Source organism: Chiloscyllium punctatum, chromosome 9 (assembly GCF_047496795.1).
Source record: "Chiloscyllium punctatum isolate Juve2018m chromosome 9, sChiPun1.3, whole genome shotgun sequence".
In the NCBI taxonomy this organism is placed as follows: Eukaryota; Metazoa; Chordata; class Chondrichthyes; order Orectolobiformes; family Hemiscylliidae; genus Chiloscyllium; species Chiloscyllium punctatum.
The window spans coordinates 50,636,164-50,653,124 of NC_092747.1; the positions used below are offsets into that span (position 1 = coordinate 50,636,164).

The 16,961-nt window shown below is 40.3% G+C and overlaps 1 protein-coding gene across 10 annotated transcripts in view; it reads right to left on the reverse strand.

Annotated features, from left to right (window-relative positions):
* Positions 1-16,961, reverse strand: part of LOC140481390 (glutamate receptor 4) — a 324,446-nt gene that overhangs the window by 26,068 nt on the left and 281,417 nt on the right. For all 10 annotated transcript variants that reach the window (XR_011961514.1, XM_072577502.1, XM_072577497.1 and 7 more), the window contains exon 11: positions 11,010-11,383. Coding sequence is in view for 9 of the 10 variants with exons in the window: in XM_072577502.1 (XP_072433603.1) it covers positions 11,010-11,383 (374 nt within the window). In the remaining variant the exon portion in view is untranslated. The remainder of the gene's footprint in view (positions 1-11,009; positions 11,384-16,961) is intronic.

Below are 16,961 nucleotides of genomic sequence, written 5' to 3' on the forward strand. Positions count from 1 at the left end.
TACAGTTAAGAGACCCACAAACAATTCCTACCAATGACTTATTTCTTAACTCCACGCAAATATATTCAACATCTTGATCTTCTGAGCCAAGGTCATTCCTCACCACTGCCACCGATTATTCCTTTATCAATGTAACCAGTCCATCTCATTTTCATTTCTTCCATCTTCCAAAATGTCAAGAATCCCTGAATAGTTAAAGTCTTGGCCCAGGTTTGTCCCATAGAATCACAGAATTGTTAGAATGGAAAAAGGAAGCTGAAATAACTCCCGACAGACTGGTATCCCATTGCCAAGTCACCCTTTATTTACCTGTGCATAGCACTTGACACTGGTCTGGCTTCTTCAGAGCCAGCTCTCAGAACATAACCCCTGTCGATATCTGTCAGCCACAGCTCCCTGATTGGACCAAGTTAATTGCCCCAATCAGGGAACTCATATTCTCTGAGGTCCACCTTGCTGACATTATTACAACCATTACAAAGACCACTTGGCCCATCATGTCTCTGCTGGTTACCCAAATGAGCATCTCACACTGCTATTCTCCTGACTTCTCTCAATGACTCAGCACATTCTTCCTTTTCAAGTAACCATCTACTTTCTTTTTGAATGCCTTGATCGAACCTGCCTCCATTACAGTCTTAGGTTGTGCATTCCAGACTCTACTCCTCATTGTTTTCTTCATGTCACTTTTGCTCCATTTACTTTAAGTGCACACCCTCTTGTTATCAATGCTTGCTTGAGTGGAGAATTATGCAGTAAAACCCAGAGCAAAATGTTTTGGGACTGAGATTGCATTGGTGTTCAAATGTTTAGCTGACAGAGATTGAAACTGGCTGGCAGGTAGAAAGTGGCTCGTTAGAAAATTACAAATGTATCCATCCATAATTTGCTGTCCTTAGAACAAAATGGAGCAACAATCCTGTATACTACACTTTGTCAGTGTCATGTGATAGCTCATTCACCCAGAATGCAAGCTTGTTAAAGACCATGAAAGCCTAAATTTATACAAATTTGTTTAATCAGAATAGGGTTGTTACATACCCTTTGGCCACCACATTTTGAGAAAGAAACAATTGTTTCGAGACTGTACAGAAGAGACTTAATAGAATTGTAGCATATATGAGGGTTTACTATTGCATAAATAGACTGGAAGATCTGTGGCTGTTCCCCTTAGAATAGGAAGGTAAGAGGAGATTTGATAGAAATGCTGAGATGCAGTAAATAATGAGAAACTGTTCCTCATAGCTGCAGAGTCAATATTATGAGGGCACAGATTTAAGGTGATTGACAAAATAGCCAGAGGCAACATGAGGTAAAAAATGATGCGATCAATGGTTGAGATGTTTAATGCATGCCTGATGGTGTGGCAGAGATAAATTCAAAAGTAGCTTTCAGAACAGGATTTGATAAGTAATCGACGAAGAAAGTATTTGTGGGGTTATGGGGAAAGAACAGAGCAACAGAATTAACTGGAATGCTTTATTAAAGAGACATATAGATTTGATGGACTAAATAATATTACTCTGTGCTGTACTATTCTACAATTCTAAGATTCACTTGAATGAACGTTTAGTGAAAGCAACTTATTATGATTTGTAAGCTGTAAAGGCATACTGCGTAATGCCCTTGGGAACAATTTTAGCTTATGTCATAAACTAAAACAATTTCAAGATAATCTTCCAAAATAACTTCAATTGCTACATGCCTGGTTTAGAAATGTGCTATAATAGGATAATGGGTTAAATGTATTTTCTGTGACAAAATCAGAAGCTGCACACACCATTAATTTGAATCTTACAAAATAACCTTTATATAGTTATACAAATAAAACATGACCATCATCCCTGAGAAAGACAAAACAGAAACAGTAAGTTGTCATTAATGCCATTTCTCAATGGGAATAAAAATTTATTCTTTTTTGTGAAAAATATAAGTGTCAAGACTGATTATTGATAGTTCATTTACATCTATGAATTAATTAATGGGATCATGTCCATTTTTGCAGAGAGGGTAGTAACTTGACAAGTGGAATAACCAGCTGCTGCAAAATCTATCCAATCAGAATCCCATTCCCAGTGGGAGGTAGCTTAAAATTCAAATTGGTTTACCGCTTCTACCATTGGGACACATTTGCAATTTCCCATCACCAGTAGTTAGATATTTAATGGTTTGACCAGCAGTCCTGAAGAAATGTATAGAACATTTTAGCTTTTATTATTCTGTGACAGCAGCCAGCTCATCCAAAGTTCCATCATACCCCACCCACTATTGCTCCCCCATCCTATCACACATCCGATCTACTAGGTTGGCTTAGCATGTGGCGAGCCTTTGCACTGACCTTGAACAGTGTGGTGATCCCTCAGCACTGACCCTCTGACTATGAGATGAGACCTCAGCACCAAATGTCTGACTATGAGGTGATTCCTCAGCACCAACTCGCTGACTATGAGGTTATTCCCTCAGCATTGACCCTCTGACTGTAAGGTGATCCCTCAGCACTGACCTTCTGACTGTGAGGTGATCCCTCAGTACTGACCTTCTGACTGTGAGGTGATTCCCCAGTATGTCCTTCTGACTGTAAAGTGATGACTCAGTGTGTCCCTCTGTGAGATGACTTTGTGTTTGAGTTTGATTCATTATTGTTATATGTACTGAGATACAGTGAAAAGTTTTGTTTTGCGTGCTCTGCAGGTAGACCGTACCTTGCAAAGTGCATCATGGCAGCATAACAGAGTGCAGAATATAATGTTATATTCACAGAGATGGTGCAGAGAGAGAGAGATCAACATTAACGTTTGAGAGTTCTTGTTTAAAAGTCTGATAACAGTAGGGAAGAAGCTATTCTTGAATCGTTTGTATGTGTAATCAATTTTTTATATCTTCTGCCTAAGCGAAGAGGGTGGAAGAGAGTATAACCGGGGAGGGAGGGGTCGTTGATTATGTTGGCTGCTTTCCTGAGGCAGTGGGAAGTATAAATGGAATCAATGGATGGAAGGTTGGTTTGTGTGATGGACTGGGATGTGTTCATAACTCTCCATAGTTTCTTGTGGTCTTGAGAGGACAGCTGCCACACCATGTGCAATGCAGCCAGATAGGATGCGTTCTATGGTGCATCTATAAAAATTGGTAAGAGTTCTTAGCTGCATTTCCTTAGCTCAGACCAGGACATATTGTTGGTGATCATCACTCTCAGAAACTTGACACTCACAACTATTTCGACCTCAGGACCACTGATTCAGACAGGAGCATGCCCTAGAGTCAATAAAGAGCTTTGTTGTTTTTGCTGACTTTGATGGAGAGATTATTGTCTTTAAACCATGCCACTAAACACTCAATCTCTTTCCTGTATTCTGTCTTATTGTTATTTGAGATCTGACCTACAATCATGGTTTCACCAGCAAACTTGTAAATGGAGTTGGGATGGAATTTAGCCACACAGTCATGAGTGTAAGATGTATTATAGGAGACTGAGTACGCAACCTTACAGAGCACTGGTGTTTAAGATTATTTGGAGGAAATGTTGTTGCCTATTCTTATTTATTGCGGCCTATGGGTCAGAAAGGCAAGGATCCTGTTACAGAGTGGGGAGCTGCAACCTAGTTCTTGAGTTGTAGAGATGAGTTTGTTTGGAATTATCATGTTGAAAGTGGAGCTGGAGTAGTCAATAAGTAGGACCATAGCATAGGTTATCTTTGCTATCCAGATGTTCCAGGGATGAGTGTAAGACCAGGGAAATGGTGTCTGCTTTGGACCTGTTGTGCAGATAGGTGAATTGGAAGGGATCATGGCAATTCAGTAGGCTGGAGTTGATGTGAGCCATGACTTAATAATTATGGATGTCACAGCCACCAGGCATTAATCACTGAGGCATGCTGTATGATTTTTCTTTGGCACTGGGATAATGGTGGTCTCCTTGAAGCAGGTGGGGACTTTAGATCACAGGAAGGAAAGATTAAAGATGTCTGCGAATACTCCTGCCAGCTGGTCTACACTGGATCAGAGTGCATGGCTGGACACTCTATCCAGGTCGGTTGCTTTCTGTGGATTACCCTCAAGAAGGCCAATCTGGTGTATATGGCAGTGACTGAGGGAACAGGTGCACCCAAAGCTGACGGGATAAGTGACATCATCTCACTGACCTTTGTTCAAACCGAGCATAGAATGCTTTGAACTCATTGGGTAAGGATGTACTGGTGTCCACAATTCTGTTCAACTTTGCTTTGTAGCCCATTATGTCAAGTAAGTGATCCCTTAGTGTGTCGCTCTGACTGTGAGGTGATCCCTCAGCATATCCGTCTGATGATAAAATGATCCCTCAATGTGTCCCTCTGACTGTAAAATGACCCTCAGTATACCCCTATGACTGTGAGGTGATCCTTCAATATTTTGCTCTGACTGTGAGGTGATCCCTCTGTATGTTCCCTTGATTGTGAGGCAATCCCTCAGTATGTCCCTCTAACTGAGAGGTGATCCCTCAGCACTGAGACTGAGACCTAAATCATGAGGCATAGGTCTCTATGGGCCATTATTTTGTTATCTGTAACATTAAGTATTTTTCTTTGTAAAATACCTGGTAACCACAGCAACTGAGAACATTTAAACATGTTCTGAACCTAATAATGATTCTGGCCTCCTCACAGTAAATCTGGGCAGTCAGCACAGCTATTCTGGTGATGTTGTGACCGCATTAGGTTGAGTTAAGAAGAAAAATCACCCAAGTTCACACAGTCAGAATAATACGAAAGGAGGCCATTCCAGTACCAAAGATGAGTCTGGGAATGGAAGCCAACTGTTGATACAATGAATTTGGAAAGTACATTTTCTGAGTGCTTTTTGATGAAGCTTACGCAATTTCCAATTTTCTCTCTTTCTTATTCATCTTGTCCTGCTGGACAGCCAGCATAGCCATTGTTTTACATTAACTTTAAAGGTCAACCTCAAACCTTACTTATATGTGACTCAGAGATTCTTAAATCTGTTTTACAATTTTATTCTGAATTTCTATCCATTTAAAATTTGGACTATTGAGTTATACATAGAGTTATAGAGACGTACAGCATGGAAACAGACCCTTCGGTCCAACCCGTCCATGCCGACCAGATATCCCAAACCAATCTAGTCCCACCTGCCAGCATCCAGCCCATATCCCTCCAAACCCTTCCTGTTCATTTACCCATCCAAATGCCTCTTAAATGTTGCAATTGTACCAGCCTCCACCACATCCTCTGGCAGCTCATTCACTTTGTGTGAAAAAGTTGCCCCTTAGGTCTCTTTTATATCTTTCCCCTCTCACCCTAAACCTATGCCCTCTAGTTCTGGACTCCCCCAACCCAGGGAAAAGACTTTACTTATTTATCCTATCCATGCCCCTCATAATTTTGTAAACCTCTATAAGGTCACCTCTCAGGCTCCGACACTCCAGGGTAAATAGCCCCAGCCTGTTCAGCCTCTCCCTATAGCTCAGATCCTCCAACCTTGGCAACATCCTTGTAAATCTTTTCTGAACCCTTTCAAGCTTCACAACATCTTTCCGATAGAAAGGAGACCAGAATTGCATGCAATATTCCAACAGTGCCCTAACCAATGTCCTGTACAGCCTCAACATGACCTCCCAACTCCTGTACTCAATACTCTGACCAATAAAGGAAAGCATACCAAACGCCTTCTTCACTATCCTATCTACCTGTGACTCCACTTCCAAGGAGCTATGAACCTGTACTCCAAGGTCTCTTTGTTCAGCAACACTCCCTAGGACCTTACCATTAAATGTATAAGTCCTGCTAAGATTTGCTTTCCCAAAATGCAGCACCTCACATTTATCTGAATTAAACTCCATCTGCCATTTCTCAGCCCATTGGCACATCTGGTCCAGTTCCTGTTGTAATCTGAGGTAACCCTCTTCGCTGTCCACTACACCTCCAAGTTTGGTGTCATCTGCAAACTTACTAACTTATGCTCGCATCCAAATCATTTATGTAAATGACAAAAAGTAGAGGGCCCAGCACCAATCCTTGTGGCACTCCACTGGTCACAGGCCTCCAGTCTGAAAAGCAACCCTCCACCACCACCCTCTGTCTTCTACCTTTGAGCCAGTTCTGTATCCAAATGGCTAGTTCTCCCTGTATTCCATGAGATCTAACCTTGCTAATCAGTCTCCCATGGGAACCTTGTCGAACACCTTACTGAAGTCCATATAGATCAAATCTACTGCTCTGCCCTCATCAATCGTCTTTGTTACTTCTTCAAAAAACTCAATCAAGTTTGTGAGACATGATTTCCCATGCACAAAGCCATACTGACTATCCCGAATCAGTCTTTGCCTTTCCAAATACATGTACATCCTGTCCCTCAGGATTCCCTCCAACAACTTGCCCACCACTGAGGTCAGGCTCACCGGTCTATAGTTCCCTGGCTTGTCTTTACCGCCCTTCTTAAACAGTGGCACCACGTTTGCCAATCTCCAGTCTCCCGGCACCTTACCTGTGACTATCAATGATACAAATATACGTTAAATATGTTATTCTTTTTCTTTTCGAGGACCTTTTCTGAGATTTTTTTAGCATTCTGAGATATGTGCTTTGCAATTCCCAGTCTTTTTTTTCCATGAAAACCACAGACTAGTTCCCTTGTTAACTTGGTAAATAATGAAAGAACTTGGATTGCTGTTGTGTCTTAAATATCCTCAAATCCTCCCAAAGCTGTCTGCAGCCATTGATTTACTTTTGAAATGCAGTTACTGTCGGTTCGTAGGTCATTTTACATACAAGGTTCCACAACCTGCAATGAAATAAGCAACCAAAGAATTTGCTTTCCATGGTGTTCATTATGGAATTTATGTCATTGGATCTTTTAATCTCATCTGAAAGGGCAAACAGTTTTACAGTTTAACTTGCCATCTAGATAAATGGCAGCACTTGTGTCAATGAAATCTCCTTTAGTGCTACGTGAGATTACACAGCAGTCTAGATTATATGTTCAAATCTAGGGGTATGATTTGAAGCTATGATCTTTTGTCTCAGAGGTGACAGTGATATCAATGAACCAAGGTACAATGGTTTCAGACTAATGCCAATGTTGATATCTGATATTAAAAAGTGGATCAAAGCTATTATTGAAACTAAATTAATTTCATCCATTCATACAAAACCAATACTTCCACGCTACAACATATAAACCTTTGCATACGATTAGTCATAACTTTACATATCATAATAAAATACATACAACGTATTAGTGGCATAAAGACACTAACAGCAGATACATGGACATGCATATGCAAGTTAAATAAATCTATTTTTATTTATTCTTAGGTTTTGATCTACACCTATTAACTCCGACTAATGAAATCATTAGGCTACTCTCGCCATTTTTGATAAATTAAGAGAAAGCATCTTACTGGTTACAAGTAGGAAGTAGGAAAACAATAAACTAACAGATTGGATTATATCATTGCAGCCAATAAAAGACAAATGCTCAATTGCATTAGCTCAGACAAGAAGCTATCAATCAAAAGATGCCACATACTCTTGCTGCCAGTAGCACATCTTATATTCCTAATCCCTCGTGCTACCTGATCGTCAGTGAACTGAGCGCTGATGCAACTGTCAATGGCAATTTTGAGCAGCATGCTGCAAAATGTTGATGACCTTTCCAAGGTCATTCATGAAGCAGCCTACAGAAGGAAGATGATTACTGAACTGCTGTTTGAGCACAGCCAAAGCTCAATCACTGTCCTGGTCTGAGTGTGGACCTTATTATATTGTAACTCAGCTTTAATGTGTGTTGTGTGACGACATGTAATGAGCCACAGCTGCAGTATGCAGCTTCCATCTCCCAGATGTTAACTGCCTAGTTTTACTTCCACTTGGACGAGCGTATGAATGCTGAAAAACCTGAAGGTATGTGCATCATGGCTGTTCCCTCAAAAACTGGTCTGAACATATGCGATTCTAACTTAAGAGCCACCTTGCATCTGTATATTAAAAAACTGAAATTTTTGTTACTTACGTAAATCATGGCAAGATTGGATCGGAAAGATAAAAAGATAAGCAGGGTGAGGCAATTCAGCTTATCCTATTACAGAGAATGAAAATATACTCTCGAACAGTAGCTGGAATACCTCCTGAGATTTTGCCCCACAGCGGCCATTGGAGGAACATTGCAGGTATTAAGCACTCTTAGTGTGAAGGTTACTGATAGCAGTCACAAAGGTACATTTTTCTGATTGGATCTAGATCAGTCTTTTCTAATCCAATTCTACTTCTATTGGTTTCCTTTCTTTCGTCACTGAAAACTTAAGGTTTTTCTGAACATTTCCAAGTTCTTTAGCAGCAGGCATCAGCCTTATAATTCGTCCAATCATCGCATTTATGGGATGGATGAATACTTTGTGCTTTAGTGGTCACAAATTCATTCAGTATTCAAAGTGCATCAATCAGGTCCAGCATTTATCCAATTAAATTCACCAACATAACTCAACAAATTGACCACTGCTCTGTGAAGATTATACACTGTCACAATTGAGTTCCTCACCCACACTATGGGCTTTAGAGCCAGTGAGAGACCCATGTTGGTTTTTCTAAGGAAGACACTGAAACCACACACCAATCAGGCAGTGGCAAAGCGGCTGGTGAACCCTCCCTGCAGTCAGAATCGTGAGGAACTGAAGTTCCACGAAGCAAGAACTACACACCAATCAGCAGCCGATAGCTCATGCACTCAGCAGCATTACAGAGGAAGCCACGGCTGCATGGTATCAGGCCTGCCTGCGGCTGGGTTAACTCCAACTGCCCTGACGGAGGGTTACACCCAAATTGTCAACTTCTACACCTCCTGATGCTGTTTGGCTTACTGTGTTCTTCCAGCCTTCTGCTGCCTACTTAACTCCAACAGTGGCAGGCTACGATGCTTAATTGGTCAATTAAAGGTATCAATTAGTGGCAAGGCTGGGTGGTCAACCAAGGGTCTCTCTGGCCAGGACTTAATTTGAGTTGAGGTTGGAAAGTTGGTTGAGGTATGTTGCCATTGTGCCTCATTAAGTGCCCTCCCCACTTCTAAACCCAGTACCTCCAGGAGCAGATCATTCCACTCCATGAGTTTCAGTTTTGCCTTGACTGAGTTAACACCATTAATCATGTTTCATATTTTTCTCTTCAATGTGCGAAGACCTTGCACTTCATTTCTATTAATTATCATCTGTTCAAGCTGGCTTATTTATGAGCCTTATCTGTATTGTTCTGTAACTCTTCAGTTGCCTTTTTAGACTCTGCTGTCTTTCATGGTTTGGTAATGTTGGTAAATGTGTGCTGAGATAATTTTTTATTCACCTATTTTTCTAATCAACTTGTTCAGGGATGTTATTATATATCTCTGGAGCTGGTGGGACTTGAAGCCAGACCTCTCAGTCTAAGGGTAGGGACACTACCACTGTACCACAAGAGCACTCTAAATATAAATCCAAGACATTTATGTAGATTAGGATTTGTAGAACTGACAGGTGATATATTCTAGGCAAAAGTGAGGACTGCAGATGCTGGAAACCAGAGTTTAGATCAGAGTTTAGAAAAAAAACAGCAGTTCAGGCAGCATCTGAGGAGCAGTAAAATCGACGTTTCGGGCAAAAGCCCTTCATCAGGAAACATTCCATATATTCTGTACATCTCCACAGCTCTATTTCATTCCCCAAGCTCTTAACTGCTATTTCCAACTTTGGTTAATTTCTAATCAAACCTTCATGCTTTAGTAAGGCTTTCTACAGTATTACAGAAATCAGTTCAGACTGCTGGTCGTTTAATTCCAATTTTCAGCTCCTTTACTGCCAGCCTCAATGAATGTCAGTACAGGAACTATCTACCTGGTTTTACCTTAGCACAGCCCATCATGGTGACAGAACCTGCAGCTGACTGCACCAAATTACATTTTCTTTTCATAGAAATGGAAGAAAATGAGAAAGGCCTTTTTGACTTATCCCTGGACAAGTATGAATTTCAATCAATCCACTTAATCTCCTGAGAGAGGTCTGTGAAATTCCTCTCAAATCTCCAAACGTAATCAAGAAAAATTGAAGTATTAGTTCAGTTCAGTTCAACTCATACACTATTCAACTGACAAATTCATTCTTCAGTTTACTTGTCTTTTGTCTTAACAGCTTTGGAACCGTTGTACACCCTAAGGTAGTTCATTATCTCACTCTTTGCTTATTTTAAAACCTCAACCATCTGCTTAACCATAGTTAAGAACAACTTAAATACGAATACTGTGTACATACAAAACTACAGCACATTTTTCACTAAGACATATATTGTTAATCATTTCACAACACTACTTTTGTAGATGTATAAAGAATTACTTTTTCATAAAAATACATTCAGTAGATCTCCTATGGGAGTCACTGCTTTCACTTAGAAGAAAATAAAATTACAGTTGATAAATATACATAGGCAGTTCCATTATAAATGTATAGGATATAGGAATTTATAATGGAAAAGGTTGACAGAAAATCCATGCAAATGAATACTTTTGATCTACTATGGATATGTATTCACACACGGTCGAAAGTGAGCTCCTGTATTTGAGTACTAAAAAGCTATTCAACAATAAAATTTGGTCATTACAGTTCATTTTCTTTTCATTTCAGCAATGGGTGCAGATCAGAAAGAAATGAGATTTTATATACACCTGGACAGTTGACCGTAAAATAAGGTATGCAGCAAACACACGGTAGTCCTCCAAGGGGACAAAATCAGCATAACTTAATGCATTTTACGGTCTACGCATGGTGTATATAAGTTACGTGCAGAAATGTGTAAATGATAATTTAGAGGTCATTCACACATTTCACTTATCTATAAAAAAGCAGCAATTTCTTTCGGAACCTTACCGTTTGTGGAAGCATTCAAATAACTTTTAGAAAGAATATACTTATGTTGAAGGGGGTAAAGGTAACGTATATGCACCATGGCATCAGGCTTGACCATAAAATGCACAGAGTTAATAGATAAGTGACCAACCTTGGTGAAATATCGCATCCTTGCTGCATAAAGGCACCCAGAGAAAACCAAAGACTGTTAAAGATTCCAAACTCATTGGGTGGTTGATCACTTGGTGATGTATCTTGTCCATCTTCTGGTTCTTCAGTGTGCCATTCATATGGGCTAAACCTGCTGACCAGGAAGAGTACCACGCTGACTCCAATGTAGGCAAAGACGATACACATCCAAATTTCATATGCCAATGGGTCAAGAAAGGAGAAGACGCCAGGTTTGGACTTCTGCGGTTTCTTGATCATGATGGAAATGCCCAGGCTCATGAAGGGCTTGGAAAAGTCAATGACCTCTTCTCGTACTAAAGTAATGGTCAGTGGTGCCACACCAATCTGTGCTCTCTGTGAAATGGGGAAAATCATTTTTAAATACATATCTGAAAGTATACACATGGTAGATGATACCAGTGCAAACAACCCTTAAAGGAAATCTCTAATCTCTAAATATGTCGTTAATTTATTCAGCTTTAAGCTTAGCATATTAAATATTTCAACACTTGCAATGTGGACAGTGCACCATATGACTTACTGTTTGTTCATTAACTTAAATAGTTCTCTGATACCATACTTTGTTAGAGTAAAAACAAGGTGCCAAGAGGCTCCGCTTCTGAATTATAGATGTGCCATGCTGTTTTTATTTTGCAAGTTTTGTAATTCAAATAAATTCTAATATTTATTTCATTTCCCCTGACCTTTCTAGAGGACATTTTATCAGTAGTGAGATGCATCTACAGGAAAGTTACTCATTTGTACTCACTTAAACTCGTAAACACAGATTAACAGTCCCTTTAGAAAGTACACTCGAGCAGATAATAAATGTCTCAATGCTGAAATATATGAGCATCTTGTTATATCTTGATACAAATACTCTCCATTGGACAAGGACGCTGATTGGGACCTGATTGTGGTTCTGTGTGGGCCTGTATGCCAGACAGAAGACAGTGCTGATGAGCCAGTGGAGCCTGCCAGATTTCCAGCATTGACATCTTCACTAAACCTAGTCCACTTTCCCTGAGATTAGGATCAGATTTTTGCCAGCACTAACTCTAAAATGCTGAAATGTTCACTGCTAAAAATCTCAAGTTAACAGTAAGATTTGTAAGAACACAACTTAATGTTCTTGTGTACAAAGTATAGAAGATGCATGGCAAATAAAAGTCCAAAGTGTACAGCATTACTGATGTTGTGAAAATATTCTAACCAAGTCAGGCTGCATTTCATCAGAAGGAGGTCTACCGATTAATTTAATACAAAGACATTGTGACCAGAAAGCACTCTCTTTTACTTCCTCAGGGTTCAATCAATAGCAATGGGTGAAGAGGCTGAAAATTAGGTCATCAGTCTAGCTTCTGAATTGATATGGGTAGATGTAAAAGGAAAAAAGGCTTTAACAGTGTTTGAATGCATTCATGCACCAATTCATGTGAAACTAAACCATACAGGCCAGTCCTCACTTTCTCCTCATACAAGCCAAGGTCTCAGTGTGACTCCCGTTAATGCTGGATGTAAGATTGCCAATCCTCCTGGGGAGCCTGTGAGTCTCCAATAATGACACATGGATCTTGCAAGCTGGGTTATCTTCATATTGTAAATATCCACAGAAGCAGCCCATCCTCTCAAAGAGGTAGAATTGATGTGAGGACTTGGGGGCTGAGGAGGAGGGAGAGAAAAATAAATAATGACAGCTCAGGGGAGAGGAGCTAGCTTACAGCTGGACTTTTGCTTCTAAGGTGGGTAGTGTGAGTGGGCAGATTTTCCAACTTGGCTGATCTGCTTGGTTTTAAAGGATACAGTTCTCATTCCAGAGAAGTTTGGAATCAAGGTAAACATGAAAGCAGATCCTAGGCGCTCACAGCAGGAAGACCAGAGTCAAGATCTGAGTTCCAGTTGTTTTAGAAATGGTTAGGCTCTCTCTTGCTCAGATTTTACATTCCCTCACACCTTACCCAACCCTCATGTTCCTTCAATGCCAACACAAGCACTTTCCCATTCCACCTCCATGCCAACCATGCCTCCATTTCATTTCCATTCCAACTCACCCAGTAATGGCAGTCCTCAGAAACCATTTGAAGATGTGAAGAAAATTTCTAACAAATGCACCTCTTATTCCTACACACTTGATAATGGAAAACCCCCTCTATTCATGAAACCCATTCAAAGAGTTTAAAGTATTTTGATCTATTATTAAAAGTAAATTTCCAATCAGACAGTATATCAAAGTCAGCTAATCCTTTATTAACCTCCTTAAACTCAGCACAACATTCAAATGGCCCTGCACAGTCAGAGGAATATAAAGAAGGTAAGAAAGAACTTAAGCAAGGAATTATGAGTGCAAGAGTTAAAGAGAATCCCAAGGCATTCTATACATATATTAAAAACAAGAGGATAACTAAGGAGAAGGTGGGACCACATATGGACAAAAGAGGGAACATGCTTGGAGGCAGAGGATGTGGGTGAAATCCTAAATGAATATTTTGCTTAAGTATTCACCCAGGAGGAGGATATGGAGGATTTGTGTGGAGCGTGCTAATATGCTCGGGCATTTTGGGATCAAGAAAGAGAATTAAGGTGGACAAGTCCCCAGGGCTCAAGGGTATCCATCCCAGAGACAAGAGAGGAGATTTCTGGGGCCTTGACTAAATCTTTGTATCCTCATTAGATACTGGAGAGATCCCGGAGGACTGGAAAGTAGCTAATGTTGTTCCTCTGTTTAAGGGATAATCTAGGAAATAGGGATAGCCTAGGAAACTATAGACCAGTGAGTCTCCCATCAGTGGTTGGGAAGCTATTGGAGGGAACTCTTAGGGATAGGATTTATGCACATTTAGAAAAGCACAGCCTAATTAGGGACAGGTTTGTGCAGGGCAGGTCATGTCTTACTAACCTGATCAAATTTTTCAAGGTGATTAACGAAGATGATTAATGAGGGCAGAGCAGTTTATGTTGTCTACATGGATTTTAGTAAGGTTTTTGACCAGGTCCCTCATGGTAGGCTCATCTAGAAGATTACAATGCATAGGATCCATGTTGACTTGGCTGTGTGGATTCAGAATTGGGTTACCCATAGAAGTCAGAGGGTAGTGGTGGGAGAGTGTTTTTCAGACTGAAGGTCCATGACTAGTGGTGTTCCACAGGGATCTGTACTGGGATCTGTTCTGTTTGTGCTATGTATACATAAATGCCTTGGATGAAAATGTAGATGGTTGGGTTAGTAAGTTTGCAGATGATACAAAGTTTGGTGGAGTTGTTGATAGTATAGAAGATTGTCAAAGAATACAGCAGGATACAGATCAGTTGCAGATGTGGGCAGAGAAATGGCAGATGGAGTTTAATCTGGATAAATGTGAGGTGCTACACTTTGGGAGATCCAATGTTAAGGAAAAGTATATATTTACTGGCAGGGCCCTGGATAATACTGATGCATAGAGAGATCTTGGGCTTCAAGTCCATAGCTTCCTGGAAGTGACCACACAAGTAGATAGAGTGGTGAAGAAGGTATGTGGCATACTTGCCTTTATTAGTTGGAAAAAGTGAGTATAAGATTGAGGATGTCATGTTGTATCTGTATTAGATTTTATTAGGCCACACTTAGGGTATTGTGTTCAATCCTGGTCACCACATTACAGGAAGGATCTGGAGCCTTTAGAGAGGGTGCAGAAGAGGTTTACCAGGACACTGCCCAGATTAGAGGGTATGAACTATAAGGAGAGACTAGGAAAACTTGGGTTGTTTTCTCTGGAGTGGCTGAGGCTGAGGGGAGACTTGATAGAAGTCTATAAAATCATGAGATGAATAGACAGGTATGAAGGTCAGAGTCTTTTTCCCAGCAGTGAAATGCCTTAAACTAGGGGACGTGCGTTTTAGGTGAGAGGGAGAAAGGGCAAAGGAAATGTGAGGGGCGAATTTTATAAACAGACAGTGGTAGGAATGTGCAACATGCTGTTGGGGTGGTGGTGGAAGCAGATGCAATGGAGATGATTAAGAGACTTTTAGATAAACACATGAATATGCAAGGAATGAGGGAATATGGACCAATGGCAGGCAGAAGGGATTAATTTAATTTGGCGTTATGCTTGGCACAACATCGTGGGCTGAAGGGCCTGTTCCTGTGCTGTACTGTTCTATGTTCTATGAATGTTTCTTGCCAGTGTGAATCATGCTCCATCTCCTTGCCACTACTGGTAAAAGTGGATCTGTTGGAAATGGGGTGGGAATTACAAATCTAAGTCTCACTTGCCATTTTTAAAGGCCCATATCCATGAAAATCCAGCCCTGAGGGAATGGCAATTCAAGAAATGAGAACTCAAGAAGTGAGAGAAATTTGGTGGTAGCAGCTGAGGGTAAAGGGAGATTGAGAATGGGGATTCAAGGATGGGGACTTGAGGGAGAGATGGAGTAGAAGGAATAGAGGTGCATACAGAAGGTAAAATTAGATTATATGGCCTAAGGAACGAAGACGACTGGGGATTGGAAGAACGATACACTGATAAATGGGAGAGATAATGATGAAAATAAGGCTTAATGAATGAGAGAGTGTGGAATGTGAGTAATGGGATTGGATCTTTACGAAGGGAAAAAGTGGGGAGAGGGAATGGGTATTAGAACAAACATTTTCTGTAGAAATAAGAGCAGGTGATACAATATGAAGGATCAAACTTAAAAGGGTTAAATGCAACCTGGAAATCCTTATAGAGATTATTGCAAAAGGTGGGAAAGAAATAGAAAGCAGAGGCTTTTCAACTGGACAACCAGAGAGAAAGGGAAATGGAGGATGCTTGGAATGGAATGGAGAAAATGAAACATAATTTAAAAGGTATTGAGATAAACAGTTAAAAAGGAGGAATATAAAACGACTGGAGCAGGAGGTTGAAGAGTAATAGGACACCTAACCAAAACAGTGTAAGGAGGCTCTGAATATTGAATGGCCTCTACCTTTCCTGTAATTTCAATCACTTAATGAAAATTCTGCTTTGTTGAGTCTGAACCCATGACAGTTGGCACTGAGCTGAGTTTATTCCTACAGGATATGTGAGAAATACTTCATAATGGTGTTCACTGTATATGCTGCAATTTTGTTTTTGGATTGATTCAGTGTAGCTTAGCTTTAACAAATAAAGTTCAATTACAGACTAACTCTGACTAAGGTTATCTTTGCACAGAACCAGAATCTCAACCAGAGTTGAAAGAAGTGGCATCAATATTGGGCTTAGTAAAAGTGGCCTAATTTGGACAGCCTGACTTCTCATAGGGGATTCTACTATCACAACAAAATAAATACCAGTGTGCTATAATATTAGTTGACATGAAGACCTATAAAAGAATTATTACATGAAGGAAATCTGAGAATTACCAATATTACTAATTACCCAATTGGAGGAGGCGTTGCTGTTGTGGCAATGTCACTAGACCATCATTTCAAAACACTCAGGCTAATGTTCTCAGGACATGGGTTTGAATCCCACTATGACAGATGATGAAATTTAAATTCAATTAGAAAAAACTGGAAAAAAAGCTCACCTAATGGTGACCATCTAACCACTATCAATTGGTGGAAAAACCAACCTGGTTCACTAGCATTGTTTGAAGAAGACAATCTGCTGTCCTTACCAGGTCAGGCCTACAACTCCTGACCCATAGCAATGCGATTAACTTTTAACAGATCTCTGGGTACCTAGGGATGGGGAATAAATGCTGGCTAAGCCAGCCGTGCTCCATTCTCATGAATGAATAACAACAAGTCAGTGGTTATAAGCAATTAGTGTGAGAATTAAAGTTTTATCGTGCATAGTTATTTCGCTCCCTGTGAATCACTGAACACTTTCAGATACCTTTAGTTGATAATGGGTGACCTCCTGGTCTTTGAAACCTGTCCCATATCAGTAATACATAATTTTGATTAGATTAGATGGAAACAAGCCCT